Source organism: Corythoichthys intestinalis, chromosome 4, assembly GCF_030265065.1.
Source record: "Corythoichthys intestinalis isolate RoL2023-P3 chromosome 4, ASM3026506v1, whole genome shotgun sequence".
NCBI classification, from domain to species: Eukaryota; Metazoa; Chordata; class Actinopteri; order Syngnathiformes; family Syngnathidae; genus Corythoichthys; species Corythoichthys intestinalis.
The window spans coordinates 57,445,233-57,465,546 of NC_080398.1; the positions used below are offsets into that span (position 1 = coordinate 57,445,233).

Sequence of the window (20,314 nt, forward strand, 5' to 3'; positions counted from 1 at the left end):
GACGTAACGAAACAGCCCAGCCCTTGTGATTGGCTGTTTAAGAAGAAGACGTCTGATTGGCTGAAGACGGGCTCCAGTTAAAAAAATGCATGTGTTCTTCTCAGTTGCGCATGACGGGTATCAAAACGATCCACACATTCGTAAGTGGGAATTTGTATTCGTAAGTGGGAATTTGTAATTGGAAGCACGTTACAAATGCGCGTAAAACAATTCACACACACATTTGGTGAATGTGTTTGTGTTTCGCGTGCTATGTGTTTACGAATCCCACGATGTGTGTGTGTTTCGCGTGCTATGTGTTTACGAATCCCACAATGTGTGTGGTTCGCGTGCTATGTGTGTACGAATCCCACGATGTGTGTGTGTTTCGCGTGCTATGTGTTTACGAATCCCACAATGTGTGTACGAATCCCACAATGTGTGTGTGTTTCGCATGCTATGTGTTTATGAATCCCACAATGTGTGTACGAGTACTTATGAGACTAATCTGACCCCATACACTGACATCGTTTTTTCTGCTATGCTAGCTGTGGATAGTCTTCTCTGTTGCGTCGGGGAATCTACGTCACACTTTCGGTTTTGCGAAGGGCCCATTAACGGAGTGCAAAAAAACGAATTTTTTTTTTTTAAAAACGCAAATTATCCTTGCAATTACGTGTTGATAATGTCATGGTTGTTTTGACAAATTCGTCCAAAGTTTATACTCGTAAAATTACACCAAAATCTGGAAAGGTCTTCAGTTCCCCTTTAAAACAAGAGTTTTAAAAAGACTCAGACCTAAGTGAAGATTAGCGAATTCTGTGTTTGATGAGTCGTCGTGTACATTAATAACCGGAGGTTTGCGTTTTTTTTTTTTTTTTTTAAGTCGAAACGTCACTGCATGCGACAAACAATGTTCAAACGTCATTTGCCACCCGCGTTTACATTCAGGGACTGCACTTACGCTCATAGAAGATTTGGAATCTTACCACATCACATACATAGCGAATGTTTTAAGACGTACATCAAGCACATACTTTATATAAACACACAAGTGACTGTGCGCGATAGCAACCCGTGCTAACTTGCTAACGGTTCACGAACATCTCACAAGGCAAGAGCTAAGCAGACAAAATACGATCGTTGAGCCATTTTAACTTTTTGTCATTCACTCTGTGCTTGAATGCACATCCAGAAATATGCACACAAAAAAAAAGCGCATTGTTGCGATATGTTTCCTATAAACAAGGTGGTGTGGACGTTTTTTTTTTCTTGACGGATGGGGCAAAATACTCATTTTTAAAAAGCCCTGCTATGTGTGGACATGGTCATAAAGGATGTAATTTTTAAATGAAAATTCCATCATTGTTTAATTGCTTAAATGGCACGTTTTTAAAGTTCCAATTACTATGAATAAAATATTTTTCTTCCATCAATCGTGGTTTTTATTTGATTGTTAAAAACCTGTTTTTGGGTCACCCTGTTGTTATTGTAGCTGTAATAGCTTTATACATCCACTAAATAGAGCTACGCTAAAGAGAATGGCATGTCATAATTAACCAATTTTGATCCATATATAAGGCACATCTGATTATAGGGCACACAATTGGAAAATGGAAGGCTTTTAGGTGCACCTTATAGTGCGGAAAATACGGTAATACCATTCCTATTTATATTTTAATCCTCAGCTGTAGAGAGACCTAAATGTTGGAATACAATATAACAGATGTGCGCTAAAGAGAACGTGCTCTGAAGAAGCTTCTCCAAAAATGCAATATGTAATTTGGGATTTGAAGTATGTTAAAATCGGCAAGACAAACTTGATTTTAGGTTTACATTTACTCTTGGGAAACTAAATTCAAGGATCATCATTATTCATTGTCCTTAATTTCTTCCTCCAAGATTTGGGTGTCTTTTCTTTTGAAATGATGTTTGTAGCAAACTTATTATTTTGTGAAAAACCAATTTGACCTTTAAAAAGCGAATGTAATACTTGGCTTTGTCTTTTTTCTTTGGTGCAGATATATTTCTGTTGCTCGACAGTGCATTACGTTCAAAACCAAACATTGTTTCTCAAGAATGCCAAGGCTAACCAATTTCAGATTGTCTACTTTTTTACAAAAGTGTGCTTGTTCCCTCAAATTGTTTTTTTTTTCAATCTCTTTGGCTCTATTTCAGACTGCTTGAAAGCAAGCCAGATGCTGGGCAGAAAGTTCTTGCTGAAAACAATTTGCTGAAAAATGTTGAATTCAATGAGAAGTTCCATGGAGAGGAGGTCGTTACAGAGCGTAAGACTTATAAGTAATAGCTAAAAAAAAAAAAAAACGGCAAAGAACATTATAATAATCGTGCCTTTTATGTGTTGTTCTTTTATAACGTGTTGCTAGTAAATTAAATGAAACTTGATCGACTACCATAGTTGTAAAATTGTAGGCATTAAAAGACCCGTTTCTGTTCTGTACTACAGTATACGCTGTACTATACATTAGATTTTTTTTTTTTTTTTAGGTGGGTAAAACACAAACCATATGATTATCTGAAATACATAAAATGCAATAACAGTACAAAATGCGTTTGTTTCGCTCAATCACACGGACTTGTGTTACTTCTTTTTCATAGCGTTCAACCTGCCTCAGCGGCCAAATGAGGCTTACATCTTCTACGGAAATATGTGTAAAATTGCTGTGTCGTTACTTGGCTACACGCTCAGCAAAGAGTGTGAGCAGAGTGATACCCCTGAGATGATGAACAGTTCCAGTGAAGACTTGGTAAAAGACAGGTAATCCCAAGTACATAAATATATAAATGTTCATTATTGTAGTGCATTTGCCAAGGTTCAGGATTTGCCTGTAGTCAGCAATGGCAATCTTCTGGGAGTTTGACAAGCCTGGCTATTGCAGCTGATTTATATAAATATTCATGTATTCATTAGTATGTTTTTTTGTGTGCAGCTATGCTAACTTTCAGATGTATGTATATGTTGTGTATCACTAGTGGCATAACAATGGGTAATGTATCTTTGGATGTGCTGCCTGTGAAGGGTCCCCAAGGTCCAACAGTCAGAGTGTCTGGGTCCTCCTTAAAGGTACCATTAGACCTCCATGATATTTGCTCAGAATTTCTGTCAAATCATTTACTTTATATGTTTCTTTTAATGTTTTGAACTGAAATTTAAAATGCGTATTGTCAATTTTTTTTTTCTATTATACACGATAGACCTCAGAGTCTCCTCCTAGACTGTCTGAGACATGGACTGTTCATCCAGAACAGCTTGTCCTTGCAGCTCCAACTATGAGTGAGTGATATAAAGATTATTTAAACCTAAATTTGAAAATCATTTTTTTTGTTTAATATTGAACCAAAGTAACTGCTTTCCCATCCCTTAACTCATTCACTACCAAATATGTCATAAGATATCCCCTTCTATTAAAGCGTCACAGAATACACTGATCCCTCGCTTCAAACTTCGCGTCCTCAGTCCATCACAGATTTTTTTTTCCAATTAAAAAAGACAGATGAGCTGTCCCTATCTGTAGTCTCTCACTATCCTTCCTGCTGCTTTTCTTGGTCAGGCAGTGCAGTGGAGTTGCTTATTAAAGTTAACGATGATTGACAAATATATATACATAAGTTTTTTTGTTTTTTTTTGTACTTTAGATGGAAAAAGTGAAAAAAAAAGTTTGTGTTATTCCTTTCCAATGCTAAATCTGAATAAATACATTGAACACATACACACAAAACAAACAAAAAAAAATGGGGGGGGGGTACTTCGTGATTTATCGTGGTGACTTCTGGTTTCCATTAACCGTGAAAAATGAGGGATCGTTTTATTGTGATCTATGGCTCCACGAATGTAGAACAAATGGAAAAAAAAGATTAGATTCTCATCTTTCATCTTGAAAAAAAGCATTATTCTACTGTTTTTCATTCTTTAGCTATGAGCAATCAGATAGATAGGAGCATTGAACAATAGGGGTGAGAACCTCTGGGTAACTTACGATACCATACGATTTGCGATGCAAGGCTCATGAAAACGACGATCTCATAATATGGCGATATTGTTGAGACATGGGTTAGAAAATCATTCTACAAAACAACTAATGAACAGAGAAAAAAAAAAAGCTATTTTCATCATTCTGCTGTGAGTTTATCGCTAGTCCGCGTCCAATCCATTTGAAATGGGAGGGGGGTCCTCAATGAACTTTCATTGGACGTCTATGGTTGTCAATGACGATGAATTTTGGGGCATTTCATGTCATTTGCTGGTCATTTTGAGTGAGTCTCTCTCTGTTGATTTTGGTGCACTTCTTGGTCAATTCCTGTTGATTTTGGGTTATTAAACAGGAACTGATCCGGGAATGAATAGGCAGGTACTCAAATTCAACAGGAAGTGATCTGTAAATGCATTAAAATGAACAGAAAGTGACCGGTAAATGTGCCGAAACTCGGAAAGACTGGCTGTGAATGCTCTGGTTTCGAATCAACGAATGTTCATTCGCTCCTCTCAGTCTAAATGGATTGGGCGTCTAGTGCCGTCAATGGCAGCTGTTGAGTTAAGAGACACTTTCCTAGTGGAAAGTTGTGGTAGCAACTTTTTTTGTTGCTTTTGAACAGTGACACCTTTTGAAAACAATATAGTGATTCTTGGGGGGAGCATATCGATAACCTTTTTGGGATATAAAGTATCACGATTTATCAAATTTCAATATTTTGTCACACCCCTAATGAACAACATTGTTGCTACGTCTTTGGTAGCGGATAAGTTACTGTAATGTGAAAAACGATTTTTAAAATAATACTTTCTTGTCACTCTATCCTCATTTCTCCGTTTTTGTGCCGTCAGCCCCCAAATACCAAGTAATACCTACACAGAGACACTAGAAAATATATATTAATATATGTATGTATTTTGGCACTGTTTTCTTGCTGTATCAGATGCTGTGGCAAGCACGAATCAGGTCCAGATCAAGAACAATACAATGAGAGAGCTGAGTTTTGATTTAGCCTGGCCTGCTCATTACCTGACTATTACACCTCAACATGGAGTCATTGAGCCACAGTAAGAAAATCTTTTTTTTTTTTCCAGGAAAAACTGAGTTGGATTGTGTTTATGTAAAAAAAATAATAATTAACTAAGGTATTTATGTACATACATTCCTGGCATTCTTTTAGGCTTAACTGTTTTGAATGTGGTTCATCAAACATGGTTCATACACATTCACAGAACACATTAGGAAGTCCAGTTACAAGATAGCTGCTTTCGGACAAGAAGCCTTTTTTCGATATGATTTCAACACACATAAACACCCTCACACAAGTACGGCACACTGATTCACAGTGACTGGCGAAAGTGTTAATTATGAATTTGTAATATTAGACATACAGGTAGTCCCCGGGTTATGACTTTGCTTACGTGATTTCGACTTTACGACACCAAATTCTCTTCCACCAGTTTGTCTCCAGTCTTTTTTTGTTTTTTTAAGTCGCATAAACAGTACCTTATTGTTGTACCTTACAGTATCTTATTTTTTACTTTAACAAGTGTTCCGTGCAAATTGCTCACACGTAACTCCACAAACCGTAGCTGTAAACTTAAATACAAATGCATACACAAACATAAAGGTTAATTCCGATTTACATCACCAGGGTAGGAACGGAACTTGTTTGTAACCTGGGGACGACCTGTATTTTGGAAGGAAAATGTACCTTCCTCACAATACGATACGATTTGCGATACAAGGCTCACGATAACGATCTCAAGATATGGAGATTCAACAATTGTCAGGAAGTCATTCGAGGATATTTTACAAAACTAATAAACAGAAAAAGAAGATATTTTCAACCTTCTGCTGTGAATTGGAAGTAGTATACAAGGCTCACGATAATGATCTCAAGTTATGGAGATTCAACAGTGACCATGAAATCATTCTAGGAGATTTCACAAAAACGAATAAACAGGAAAAACAAGCTATTTTCATTCTCCTACTGTGAATTGGAATGAGTTTATCACTAATAGACATCCAATCCATTTGAAGTGGGAGGGTGGCAGGGAATGAACATTTGTTCATTTGCTGCTATCCCTCCCGCTTCATACGATTGGACGTCTGCGGTGGTTAGTGCAGCCAAAGCCAGGCAATAAGGTAATGTTGGGGCATTTAATGTCATTTTCTGTTGAATTTCAATCACTTCCATTTCCTTTTGGGGCATTTATCTGTCACTTCCTATTGATTATGAATAGGAAGTGACTCAATATCAACCAGAAGTAACCTGTAAATGACCTAAAATGAACAGGAAGTGAACTGCAAACGCCCACAAGACTGGTTGTGAATGCGTCCAATCCAGTCAAAATGAATACGATGTTTAGCGCCGTCAGTGGCAGCCAATAGCTACTATTCTAATGGAAGATTTCAGTAGCAATCCCCCCCCCAAACAGTGACGTCCTTTTAAAATGATACATTGATTCTCGGTGGGAACATATCGATAACATTTTGGGCTACAAAGTATCGCGATATATCACCTTTTCGATATAGTCATATCCCCTGATGTGTAGTAATTTTCTGATTTTGTAAATGCGCATTCTACTAAGATTTATGGTACCTAAAGGTGTGCTGTGTGTGTGTGTGCTGCGTATGAAGCAATTTTAAAATGGTAAACTAAAGGCATTTAAGTGTCTTACTAATTCTGAAATTGTAGGTGCCACCTGCAAATTTTGATCAGCCCCAAACCTTCACTGGCAAGCAAATCCGACATGCTCCCTTGGAATGGGAAGATATATGTCCAATGTGATGGTCAACAAAAGGTACGAGTCTTAAACGGTTCAATCTGAAAGCCATGTCTTGTGTTTGAAAATTCTTTTTCAAGGTGTTTTTAAAAAAAAAAAAAGTATTTATTTATTTATTTTGTGTGTGTGCGCGCAGCTGATCAAGGTCCAGATCCGTCGAGATTTGGCACTGGATGTTTCCACCACCCCAGCAAATGCAACCCTATCAGCTCTGTCCCCCCAGGCTTCCACCCCTGTGTTGCCCACAGTCAGAATAACATCAAAGTCCACGCTGCCCATGACATCGCCGCAGTTACCTCCAGCTCTGCTCGAGATTATCAACAAAAACATCATTTTTCCCAACACGCCTTCAGGAGAAACATCAGGTCGGTATACCGCTGTCCTAAAATTCAGTTCAGCATTAAGTTTGATTTTGTATGAGCGCTCCTCCAACCACTTTCTACATCTATCATGTGCCAGCAGCTCATATGTTGTCTTTCTTCTTGCACTCCAGAGGCACAGCTTGAAGTGGAGAATGGACATCTGGAAGTGAGATGGTACATCTCATCATTTGCTCCTCCTTACGTTAAGGTGAGATATATAAATATCGTGATTCCCGAATATAAGGCGCACCCGTGTATAACGTGCACCCCAAATTTACTTGTAAAATCTAGGGGAAATTATTGTACATGTGTATAACGCACACCCTAATTTTAGAACCACTAAATAGAAGAGTATAAGAAAACAGAGCTCGTGTTCAGATACAGAAATGTCATTTAACTGACTGGTGAAACACAGCACAAGCATAGCACATTGGTACTTCAAAACATTACCGTAAACTCACCATATGTACGGTAATAATATGATCTGATAACTTCTTGAACTTACCAGAATCCAGGAGAAAACAAAACAGATGTGACTTTTCTTTTAAAGGCTGCTGTATATCTTTTCATCATGATGAATAAATGTTTCCTCCATGGATTGATACGGTAAAATGAAAGTGAGAACGTAAGTCGGAAATCCGAGAGAGCTCATCGCTGTCGACACGACAGTAACAGTAGGAACTATTGTTATTTGGGTTTGAGTTTCCCGAGGGACACATATAGTTGACGGACACAGGAAGTCTGTGTTGCTACGTTTGTTATGGTCCAAGTTGCGGAGCTGCAATAAACGTTGACTCAAATGAGTTCAAGAAACTAAATTCTGTGCTTTATGAAGAGTGAAAAAAGCAGAATTTAACACAGACGAAATCATTCGGCAGTTCAGAGTGAAGTATTACCGAAACCAAATGGTGACGTCACGTACCATAATGGTCGGCAACGGATCGCCGCATACGTTTATTCAACACAACATGGCCGTGTCAATAAAAAAAAAAAAAAAGGTTCTTATATATATATATATATATATATATATATATATATATATATATACACAGTGGTACCTCTACATACGAATTTAATTAGTTCCAGGACCTTGTTTGTAAGTCGAAATGGTCGTATGTCGAGCAGGATTTTCCCATAGGAATACATTTTAATTCCATTAATTCGTTCCAAAGCCTAAAAACGTACACTAAATTCTTAATAAATACTGCTGGCACTGTTACAAATGGCAATTAAACATAGAAAAACAAATAAGTTATAAATAAATAATTCAGAATAATATAATAATAAGAAGAATAATTAATAATTATTCCTTTAAATAATGTAACGAATCGGATTCTAATACTGCGGACACTTTTTACTGTCCCTGAACGCACCGCGAAGCTGACGTCTCTGAGGTCGGTGCGGTAGAGATAATACTTTCGTTTTCTTGAGAGCAGTCAACTGCTTAAGACAATGGGCGTTTTGTGTTGGATAAGTTCTTAAATAAATGATAAAAACGTGACGAAGCTGGCGATTTCCTTGGCAATGTTACCACAATAATAATTGTCACCTTAACTTATAAATAGTGGCAAACGGTGGTCGGAAGAAGACCATGGAGCTGTATTGTTGAGCCAGTTCAGGGACGCGCACCCCAAGCTCATATTTTTCTATAACTTGCATCTTCATTTCAAAGGTAAGCATCACTTTTTTCCTTGTTTCTCCAACTGTATCAACTTTTTTTGAAAACTGTGTTGATTTCTCACACAAGAAAATCCACCGTGCGTTCGTTTGCAGTGCTGTCATGTCGTCGTATTTCGAGCATGTCGTCGGATGTAGAAAGAAATGGCGAGTCAAATTTTACGTCGGATGTCGAAAAGATCGTGTGTCGAAGCGATCGTATGTCGAGGTACCACTGTGTATATATATATATTTCTGTCTCCATCCATGTACCCATTTATAATGCGCACCATGATTTTACAAGTTGATTTTGGGGGAAAAAAGTGTGCATTATATTCGGGAAATTACGGTATATACAGTGCTGGCCAAAAGTATTGGTACCCCTGCAATTCTGTCAGATAATGCTCGATTTCTCCCGGAAAATGATTGCAATTACAAATGCTTTGGTAGTAATATTTTCATTTATTTTGCTTGCAATGAAAAACCACAAAAGAGAATGAAAAAATAAATTGAATCATTATCATTTTATACAAAACTCCAAAAACGGGCCTGACAAAAGTAATGGCACCCCTTGAAAAATCATGTGATGAATCATGTGATAAGTCTCTAATTTGTGTAATTAACAGCATCTGTTACTTACCTGTGGCACAAAACAGGTGGTGGCAATTACTAAATCACACTTGCAGCCAGTTAAAATGGATTAAAGTTGACTCAACCTCTGTCCTGTGTCCTTGTGTGTACCACATTGAGCATGGAGAAAAGAAAGAAGACCAACGAACTGTCCGAGGACTTGAGACGCAAAATTGTGAGGAAGCATGGGCAATCTCAAGGCTACAAGTCCATCTATAAAGACCTGAATGTTCCTGTGTCGACCTTGCGCAGTGTCATCAATAAGTGTAAAGCCCATGGCACTGTGGCTAACCTCCCTAGATGTGGACGGAAAAGAAAAATTGACGAGAGATTTCAATGAAAGATGCGGATGGTGGTTAAAGAACCTCGACTAACATCCAAACAAGTTCAAGCTGTCCTGTAGTCCGAGGGTACAACAGTGTCAACCCGTACTATCAGTTGGCGTCTGAATGAAAAGGGACTATGGTAGGATACCCAGGAAGACCCCACTTCTGACCCAGAGATATAAAAAAGCCAGGCTGGAGTTTGGCAAAACTTAGACAGCCAAAAACGTTTTGGAAGAATGTTCTCTGGTCAGAAGAGACAAAAGAGCTTACATCAACATAGTTTACAGAAGAAGAAAAAAACGAGGCCTTCAAAGAAAAGAACACGGTCCCCACAGTCAAACGTGCTGGAGGTTCCCAGATGTTTAAGGGTTGCTTTACTACCTCTGCAACTGGACTGCTTGACTGTGTGCATGGCATTTTGAAGTCTGAAGACTACCAACAAATTTTGCAGCATAATGTAGGGCCCAGTGTGAGAAAGCTAGGTTTCCCTCAGAGGTCATGGGTCTTCCATCAGGAAGACCTTCTATTGCCTTCTAAGACCTTCTAAGCCAGCGGTCTCAAACCGACTCCACAAAGGGCCGCAGTGGGTCCTGGTTTTTGTTCCAACAGATCCAGCACAAACAGTTCAACCAATGAGGTTTCTACTAACATAAGCAGCACCTGATTGCAATCAACTGATTACACTTGTAAGAAACCAGATTGGTGAAAAGGTATTTGTCTCGTTTGGTTGGAATGAAATCCAGTACCCCCTGCGGCCCTTTGAGGACCGGTTTGAGACCACTGTTCTAAGCCTTCTATTGAGTGTTTGCAAAGCAGAACATCCAAATGCAAGTGTCTTCCAAATTGTACATTTTTAGACATTATTTGATGTCAAACTCAATTTTGTTCAGTTAAATATAACAATACAAATATACTATAATTTTTAAATTAACTTCAAGCAGCAGACTGGGGCTCTCACTCTCCTGTAATGTAGTTTTCTTGACCCTTTGCTTGAAAACAATGATTCACTATGATCTCATCTTTTTAGGGAGTTGATAACAGTTGTGACGTATACCGGGCCACTTATACAGCTTTTAGGTGTTCGAAAGTCTCAGGCACTTTGGGAGCCAATGAGAAAATTCAGGTAATAACAATATGTGTGCTATTAGGCTTAAAACATGGATTAGAATATGTTACTTAGTAATGTGATATTGTGGTTCTCCTGCAGGTGCCAATTACTTTCCTGCCAAGGGACGGAGGAGACTATGCTCAGTTTTGGGATTTGGAGTGTCACCCGGTGTCTGAGCCACAGCAGAAATCTAGAATCCGCTTTCAACTATGTGGCACGGTAATTGCTCATTAATTTGTGATGTGGAAAATGTATTTATTTTATATTCATTCCACTTGCTTGGGGAAACAGGTGTGGTACATACATGTAAAAAAAGAATTTGGGGTTCATCCTTGCACCCAAATTTTACATTCCAGGCTAATGTCAAATTGTCTACCTTAACACTCATTTATTGCAGTTCAACAATTGAAAACTCAAAACATTGCTATAGATTTTTTTTTTTTTTTAATTGGCTCGAAGGACCAAAAAATATCCTATGAGAATTAACCCATTAGCTTATCAGACAAACGGAATATCTCATCTTTGTTGTTTTAGTTTGAAATATCTAATAAGAATGGGCATTAAGAATGCTAATGAGTGCCAACTTGCTAAGGTAAGCCTGCAGCCCCCATACATGTATGGCTTTCAGGTAAAGTAGTGTGACAAATTTTTAAGTTCAACGAAAGTAGGACAGCAAAATGGATGATTCTGCTGACAGAAGTCGTGAATTGTGTTAATGTATTGTGCAAAATCCTTGTTATACATCCATCCATTTATTCATTTTCTACGGCTAATCCATTTTAAGGTCCTGGGGAATTTGCTGCTTCACCCTTTTTTGCCAGTCTGTAGTGTTGCAAGGAACTGATCCGACCTGCATTTCTGTCTGTAGGGGATCAACTCGGCACCAGGAGAAGTATCTCAGAATGAAGACTGCTCTTTGGTAAAAACAGAGGCCACGGTTAAGACAAGGAAGAAAGCTGAAGCTTCCACAAGCAAAACCAGGTACGAACTACTTAACTGCAGAGGTGGGTAGAGTAGATTTGACTAAATTTAGAGTAGCGTTGCTTCTAAATAATATTACTCAAGTAGTCATCCAGAAATTTACTCAAGTACAAAAGTGTTCATTGAAAAGAATACTCAAGTAATGAGGAGCATTGTGAGTAACTGCTTACAATGTCTGATTTGTTTCTTTTTTTTTAAATAATGGTATTTTTTCTCAGCACAACTTCATCTATATGAACTGTTATTCCTATACTGTTCTATAGCCCAGTGGTCCCCAACATTTTTTTGCATCATGGATCAGCATTATGTTGTGGCAGAAAATGACAGTAAATATTATGGGAAAACCCATTGGCAGTGTATCAAATACTTGTTCTCCCCACTGTATAGTGCAGGGAAAATGTAACTCACTATATGCTGAATCAACATTTTTTAACAGCGGCCTTTCTTAAAAGTGATGGCAAATATAATTGGTCGCAAGCATAATGAATTTCGTCTCCAATGAAAGGTTTCTTGGCTTTAGCAATACGGTTTGCCACGAGGTGTGATGCTCTCAGTACATTTGCTTTTATTGCCTTGTTTACTTGCTTTTAGCCACATGTTGTGCAGAATGGACCTGGTTGTTGGCTCCTCTTCTGGCTCTTAAGCATGTCTTTTTTCCTTTTTTCCCCCCCTTTTTTTCTTTTTTCTTTTTTGTGCCACGGACAGGTACCGGTCCCCCTATTACATGAGTGTACTATGCCAAGAAGGTGATACAAAAATATCAAATTTTGACCAGAACACTGACATCATTACCTGTCCAAAGAGCGGAAGTGCCCTCTAGTGGAGAAAAAGCATTGTTGCCTCATAATGGTTTAATGGAGTCATGTGTTTTTGCGACATCTCATTGGTGAAACTGGTAGCGCTACTGTCAGCATCTTTGGTAGCTCAAAGTAGCGAAGTAAAAGTAGTTTTTCTTCCTCACAAATCTACTCAAGTAAGAAGTATTGTGTGATAAAACTACTCTAAGGGGCAGTTTACATGGCGACTCTGCGACACAAAGACGCAATGACTGAGTTGCGGACTTGCCTCGCGTGCATATGGTGTCGGCGAAGACGCAAGGCGAAGACGAAAAATTCTGAATCCTGCCTCCAAAGTGGAAGAATCCGATTGCGGGGGGTTGAGGGGGGCTTCTTCGGCATGCATATCAAAGGCCCCTGCGGCACGAGACCGCGTCGTTAACGTCAGCACTAGTACACGTCACATTGGGCGTGCGCAGCGGTGCTAATAAACATTAAAAACAGCAAATATGGCGGAATGTCGGCTTTAATTTACTGTTTTAATAATATTTTTAAATTAAATATGTTGAACGTTTCAATTTTTGTGCCTTTTTGAGCAAAAGAAAAATGACTTTGCTTCGAGTGGGCGAGCATATTTTTTTTCCGGGCTGAGGGAGCTTGGTGGGGTCAAAGTGCATCATTCTCTGTTGCCCAGTAAATCTGCACTGCCCCCTAGGGCCCGGCATGAATACTACATCGTTTTCATGCGGAATCGCGACATTGTTCAAATGGAGACGTAGATGCAAATGCAAATTTGACATTTTTCGTATTCTCGGAGAGTCACCATGTAAACGGCCCCTCAGAAGTACTTTTTTTTTCTCAAAAGATACTCAAGTAAATGTAACGCATCACTACCCACCTCGGCTTAACTGTGATTATCTAATCCGGGTTAATGTTAAACACTGTGACCAAAGAAATATGTGTTAATTACAAACACAGCTAATGTGAATGGTTAAAATATGCTTCCACCTACGTATCCTCTATTTCATAGCAGCGGCTGTAGGTTTTCCATTTATTTGTACCCCTCAGTCAAGGATATTTTCAGGTATTTACTTATTTACGTGTGACTCTTCTAATTAAATGCTGTCTATTTAATTCTTAGCCAGGATGAAGGAATGTGGAGGGGTGTTTACACGGCTCAGGATCTTTACACGTTCCCTAATACACGTGTTGGCGAGTTCAGCACACTGAAGGTTAACATCTGCAACAACTCACCCAACACACATGAGGTGAGCACTGCCCTACTTAAACGAATGAGTTTTTTTTTTTCTTAAGTGTTAGTTGTTATTTTCATGATCATGAAAAAAATAACATGACTAACTTGTTTGTGCAACTTAATTTAATGCATTCATGTAGATAACACGTCCAGTTATTGTTCTGCATGGTTTTGACATTTGATGTGTGCATTCTTGTATTGAATTGCAGTTGAGATTTGTAAGCCCTAGGGAGCCCTTCCACATCAAGCATTCAAAATATTCCCTGAGGTGAGTGAGTCAAATGTTTCTACATTCTGACAGAACTTTCAGATACACTTAGCGTCAGTGGCGCCTCCAGAAATTTTTCATAAGGGTGGCCAGATGGGACCACTTAAAATCTTGGGGTGGCACACCAAAACTAAAAGCCATAATTTCAGATTTTCATTATATTATTGCAGTAAAAAGGTCAGGGGAAAACTATCAGAAAGACTTAAGGACACGGCTACTGATATACTTTGGTGTATTGTGTAATATTTGATCTTACTAATGATTTAATGTGCATAGTCCAAAATCCATAGTCCTGGCTGTGCATTTTGGATGAAATGAATAGCTGATGCTACAACAATCTAACGATATACTGGCAAGCGGGGTGGCCAGTGGGGTGGCCAACACATTTATGGGGGGGCGTGGCTACCCCTGGCCACCACCTGGTGGCGCCACTGCTTAGCGTAATTTCTAGAGTACAGGTAGTCCCCTAGTTACGACGTACCTGACTTATGTGATTTTGACTTTACGATGCCGGAGTCCCGTCCGCTATTTTGTCTCCAGTCACTTTTTTTTTTTTTTTTTTTTTAAATAACGTTGGCATGCTTTTCATTTTGGCGCGGGAAGCATAGAGCAGGTAGTACTTCCACACGCGGGTAAAAGCGCATGTACACACGAAGAAGAACGTATTTGCGCATACGAAGAACAGTGCACGCACACACGAAGAGCCAAGTGAGAGAGAGCGAGAGGGTAAAGAAAGCCAGCGCGCGCACATTTGTTGCTTGAGAAGCATCCACAAAGGCAACACCTGTATATAAAATCCTCAGTACAGTTTTTTTGTACGTTTTCAATTGTGGTCAAATACTTGGGGCGAGTGTGATTTGTTTTTGACGATGTGCAGACGCTAATTAATACATGCTAATTTTTTTGGTGGAATTTTATTACTGTATCAGTAGCTAGTTATAAGCGCAATTTAAAAAAAAAAAAATGCTGTTATTGAAGATGAAACTGATTTCATTCTGCAAGTGTTGATGTCATGAACAGCTGAATAGTCTGACATCGTCATTTCGGAGCTTAGCTCGCTGTCTAGCTATGTCTTGGCGAGGACGGTACAATGGCGCATAGTACATGTTTTTAGATAGTTATTTTGAGATTTCGAGGAGTACTTAAAGGGTTAATTCAGATTTACGAGGAAATTCGGATTACATCTCCAGTGTAGGAACGGAACTTGTTCGTAAACTGGGGGACTTTCTGTATAAACAAATTTTTGCCGCCATCACCTTTGAGAAATTAACCACATTCATAAGTAAGCCTGAACGATATATCGTTTAAACATCGCCATCGTGATGTGCACGTGCGCGATAGTCCCGTCGCAAGCACGTGTTTTTTTTTTTTAATCCACATAAGCCGTGCTTTCTGCTCTGCTCACAGCCTCACACCCTCCCTATCCCAGCCCTTTGTTCCTCACAGTCACTGCAGCACTTGCTTATTAAAGTTAACGATGCCGGTTGTCTTAGATCTTACCAAAGAAGGGGACTTCAAAGCGGAGCAATGTGTCAGTCATCGTTTAACTTGTTAAACAGTTTCTGCAAGGAACCCGCGCTGGAATGAATGTGTGTTCGTGTGTGTGTGTGGAGACGTTGGAGACATATAAAATAAATGCCAGAAGTGATCATGAGGAGTTTGAAATTTCTACATGTCACTCCGAGTCACAGCTAAGGTAGATCAACGGAAGCATTTAATAAAGCCAAGCATTTTTCTACTACAGTACTTTATTCTTGTTAAAAAATTATTTGCTTGGACAGTTATGTTTAAAACTGATAATTATGGTATTTGAAGTGCTTAAAAAACATTTATTTATATACATTTTTAAAATCACTTTGGGGGAAAAAGTGAGAAAAAAAACCCATGTCTTATATGTATCTCTTTCCAATGCTAAATCTTAATAAATACATTGAGCACAAAAAACACACACACAAAAAAAAAAAAAATTGGGGGGGGTGCGCTACTTTGCGGTTTTTCACTTATCGCGGTGGGTTCTGGTCCCCATTAACCACAAAAAACGAGGGATCACTGTACACTGTGGTGATGGTGAGTCATCCAAAGTCTTTCCAAACAGCTATTCAAGTCATCTAGTGAAAATTTCATAAAAAAAAAAAAAAAAAAAAATACAGTATATATTTTTAAAATATCGCAATATATCGCAAACCCCCCAAAAAACGCAACAATAGTTTTTTCCAATATTGTTCAGGCCTATTCATAAGTATTTCACTCTCTCCCTTATTAATTCTCTCTGTGCGTTCAGTGGTGTTAAAATAAACGGGATGGATTCGGATGTCAGATATTTGTTTCAGTCAAGCAAAGAAAGTTTTGCTGGTCACGCTAACGATTCGATTATGAATCAATTATTGATGCACCCCCCTCCAGCTATTAGCTAGTTTTAATGTTTTGTGCATTAGTTACAAAAATTGTACAAAAAACCTCTTGGGCTTAAGTAAATTACTATTTCAGTATCAAGTTAACAGTTCAAAACAGTAAAATACTCAAGTCCCCATTCTGTATCAGCAGCATTAAACTACATTTAATTATTTTAATGTTGTGAATCAAAAATGTTGTGAAGTCATAAAGTTGTTAAAATTGCTCCCGGTATTCCACAATTTCCCTTCTGTCTACTTTCACTGTCGCCGTCTCCCAGTTTGTAAATCCATCTAACTAACAAACGACATGTTTTATTGAAGTTGCTAAGCCTGTCACGATATGCAATGAGTCCATTTATCGCACGGTAAACAAAAATGAAGGCGGTAATTTTCACGGCTGCGTTTTATCGTCGCGTGCACACGTGCGTGCACACGTGCGTGCACACGTGCGTTTTGATGGCATATGAGACTCAAGTTCCTTTCACAGAAGTTTATTGGTCATCAACACGCTGTAGAATTAAAGTTCAAACATACAAAATAAGGAAACAAATGTATATTAAACACTGTAAATGTAAGCATTGCTACATTGAAGCTAATGGGGGGAAAAAAGACAACCTAATTTTGCCTGCTATAAAACATTAGCAGTTTTCTCCAAAATGCGAATTGCGGTTAAAAGGTGACACTTCAAACATGAAAAATCGCTGCTTAACAACATTTGCAAATGAAAAAAATTGATTACTGACACTACATGCAATGACAAAAAGAGCTTTTTTGCGGAGTGTAAAGTGACTGTTACTGGTTTAGCGAACGTACTTCCGGTAGACATTTCAAAAATAAAAGCACGTCATGTTCGTCATATAAATAATGATTTCTGGAGTTAATCACACATACTTCAGAATTCAGATTCTACACTAAGAATAGCTTTAAAATGACACCCCTTATGAAAAATCTGATTGGCAATGATTATAATACTATTATATATAGTAGTATACTATAATGTATATCGCTGATACAGGTGTTAAATAAAAAACTGAATAGATCGCTGAACTTTTTATAAAGTGAATCGTTTGAAATTGCAACCTAGAGAAGTTCCAGTGCTGATCTATTGATAACAGCATTACAAAACCTCAAGTCATCACTCATTCCTAGAATGAGATCGTTTTTCTGTCAGTCCGATGGCTTGAAAGAAATGGGTAGTCTAAGTTTGTGGCCTCCCTAACCTTTCTACCATTATGTTGCAGTGCATATGGTTCATTTGTATAGGGTTAGGGTGATAGATTTTTAAAAGCAATATCCTTTTTGAGTATTTCTACACGACAGATGTCATAGATAGTTTTTTTTTTTTTTTTTTTTTTTTTTTTGGACCTGAGATTGAATAAGTACAATTGAAAGTCTTCAGTGACCGTGTATTTCCTTATAGGCAACTTTAAAATTCTACATTAGTCAACATATTCAGTCTGTTGTCTATCTATGGAAAAGAAATAGCTACATGATTTTTGTTGTGAAAAGTTGGTTACATTCTCTTAAACCTATAGCAAATGTTGTTCTATTTTCTTTTCTACTCATTAGATCCCAGCACTTCCTGAAGCTACCTGTCCAGTTCAAGCCGAGCTCTGCAGGCAGAAAGGTCGGCTTGCTCCTCATCCAGTCCGAAACAAGTGGAACTCTGGTGGTGCAGCTAACTGCTGAGGCGCTGCCTTGAATTTACCAGCGGCCATCCTGCCTCATGCGAACAGATTGGGACTTTGTTTGTCAGTCACCTCCTGATAGAAAATGTGAAGATTGCTAAGGGTCATACACAAATCCTGGTTGTAAATCTTCACTCATGATTGTTTTTGCACAAATTTTGCCCAGATTTTAGGTGAAAAGGAGCTCAATATTAACTCTGAAATACCTCTCTCCGTCCAACCTGAATCTATAAACGTGCCAGGAACCTTTTTAAAGTTCAAGTGCCACATTAGCATTTCAGGCTATTGTTTTTTTTTTTTTTTTTTTTGTCAGTCGGAACAAATGAAGGTTTATTTTTACATCAATCTGATTTGCCAAAACTATCTTGTCAGGAAGTGCATTTTTGTTGCCACAGTAGCACCTATAATTGAAACACATTGAGGATATGTCTGGCAGGATTGCCTTTGTTCATGACACCTGCAGAGATACTTTTATTGGAGAAGCTACATGTGTTGTATGCATGTTAATGGTTTTAGTTCCCAGCACTCAAATTTCCAACATGAGTCTTAAACTGTTTGCAGAATTTTGACCTATTGTACTTACTACTGTTCACACAATGGCAAACACCCAGAACTCGTGCATTTGGCTTTTAGACAGTATGTTGCTTAGCTAGTAGTATTTACCAGACTTTTCCAAAAGGTCCGCATGTATTATTTCAATACCGATGATGGTTCAGGATTAGCTCACAGACATTTGTTAATGATTGTTATTAAGAACTCGAGGATTTCCTACGTTGGGGTTTGACTGGGCAGCTGATTTGGCCTTCTTTGTATGGTTACCATGGCAAAGCTGTGTTCATTTTCCTCTCACAAAAATAGGCAATTCACTCATGAATCTTTGGTGCAAATAGACAGTGTTTGTAGCTTAAAACATAGGTGCTGTATGTGAATATTAGTATGTTTTCTGAAAACATTTCGGGTGGCACACACCTTTGCACAATTTACTTGCTTATATAGTGAATTTTAAAGTTAAGGCTGTGCTGCTACCAACAGTATTTGGTAGCAACTGTTCAGCATTCATTGATTCACAATTTGCACAACCTTTTAAATGCAATGTGTAACATATTGTACATTTAAATAAAGTTGTTTTTTAATCACACCCATACCTCTTGATATTTTATTTTGTGGAGATTCTTTGCAAAGCAAATCTCCCCACATTTGAAATTTGTTGTTCATGGATTTTGGGTATTTCCAGTGTTGTCAGTAACGAGGAATCAAAGGCGTTCATTTTTCGATACAAGTTAGTTTCCTTAGTGTCTGTGCGTTACTATTTTATAATTGCCTACACTATATGTAGATTAATGAATATTGTAGTCATGTACGAAGAGCATTTTGAATAGAAATGCTAGAAACGTTCCCGGTAGTTTGTTTCCATGGTAACCGCTCACAGCTACTTCCTGTTTTGGTCTCTAGTCATATGTACTAAATGTTTTGGGACTGAGAGGCATGGGACAAGCCAGCGCGGGTGAACATTTGAGCCGAGTTTTGACATGTGCGAGGTAATGTGTGTCAGTGTACATCCATGAATGAACATTTGTTCAGTCATTCTGGAGGATATCAGCGATAGGTTGGACCCCCTACATGCGCGGCTGATTCTTAGCGTTGCCGTTTCAACGACGGGCAGTCATCGCTCAAAGTTGGTAAGCATTGGTTACATCATATTCGTCTTGCACATTTATGTCGTGAGGTGACGTGTTCTTTAAGCATCTTTGGGATGTGTTGTAAGTCCGATTGAGTGTAAAGTGCTCAGTTACTGCCACGTTTTGTGGCCAAATTGACCGCGTGTGTATGTACAGCGTACTTCCATGTGCCGGCCCCCACTTTTGTTTATTGCATTGTGCAATTCATTTGTGTGTTCTTGATTATTGTGCAGGCAATTTGCATTGTTTTACATTGGCACTGATATGCCGTTAACCCTAACCCGAAATTCAGAATTTTCAACATTAGGCTTAATGTTCTAGTTAGTGGGGTTTAATTAGTCGGTTGAGTTGATTTTAACAAATTCCATGCAGTTTGTCAGTTATTTGTTAATTTCAGGGCTCCAAAGTGGTTAAGCTAGCGCGATCAATGCG

General features: G+C 38.5%; 1 protein-coding gene across 8 annotated transcripts in view; it reads left to right on the plus strand.

The window, feature by feature from the left end:
• Positions 1–19,494, plus strand: part of cep192 (centrosomal protein 192) — a 95,862-nt gene extending 76,368 nt beyond the window's left edge. For 3 of the 8 annotated variants that reach the window (XM_057833785.1, XM_057833786.1, XM_057833789.1), the window contains 14 exons: positions 2,158–2,267; positions 2,599–2,758; positions 2,974–3,064; positions 3,196–3,274; positions 4,915–5,038; positions 6,673–6,778; positions 6,897–7,125; positions 7,254–7,330; positions 10,762–10,857; positions 10,942–11,061; positions 11,711–11,823; positions 13,741–13,867; positions 14,064–14,122; positions 18,085–19,494. In XM_057833785.1, coding sequence (XP_057689768.1) covers positions 2,158–2,267; positions 2,599–2,758; positions 2,974–3,064; positions 3,196–3,274; positions 4,915–5,038; positions 6,673–6,778; positions 6,897–7,125; positions 7,254–7,330; positions 10,762–10,857; positions 10,942–11,061; positions 11,711–11,823; positions 13,741–13,867; positions 14,064–14,122; positions 18,085–18,217 — 1,624 coding nt within the window. In that variant the 3' untranslated portion in view covers positions 18,218–19,494. The remainder of the gene's footprint in view (positions 1–2,157; positions 2,268–2,598; positions 2,759–2,973; positions 3,065–3,195; positions 3,275–4,914; positions 5,039–6,672; positions 6,779–6,896; positions 7,126–7,253; positions 7,331–10,761; positions 10,858–10,941; positions 11,062–11,710; positions 11,824–13,740; positions 13,868–14,063; positions 14,123–18,084) is intronic. The other 5 variants (XM_057833782.1, XM_057833788.1, XM_057833783.1 and 2 more) reach the window with 3 other exon arrangements.
• Positions 19,495–20,314: the final 820 nt, after the last annotated feature.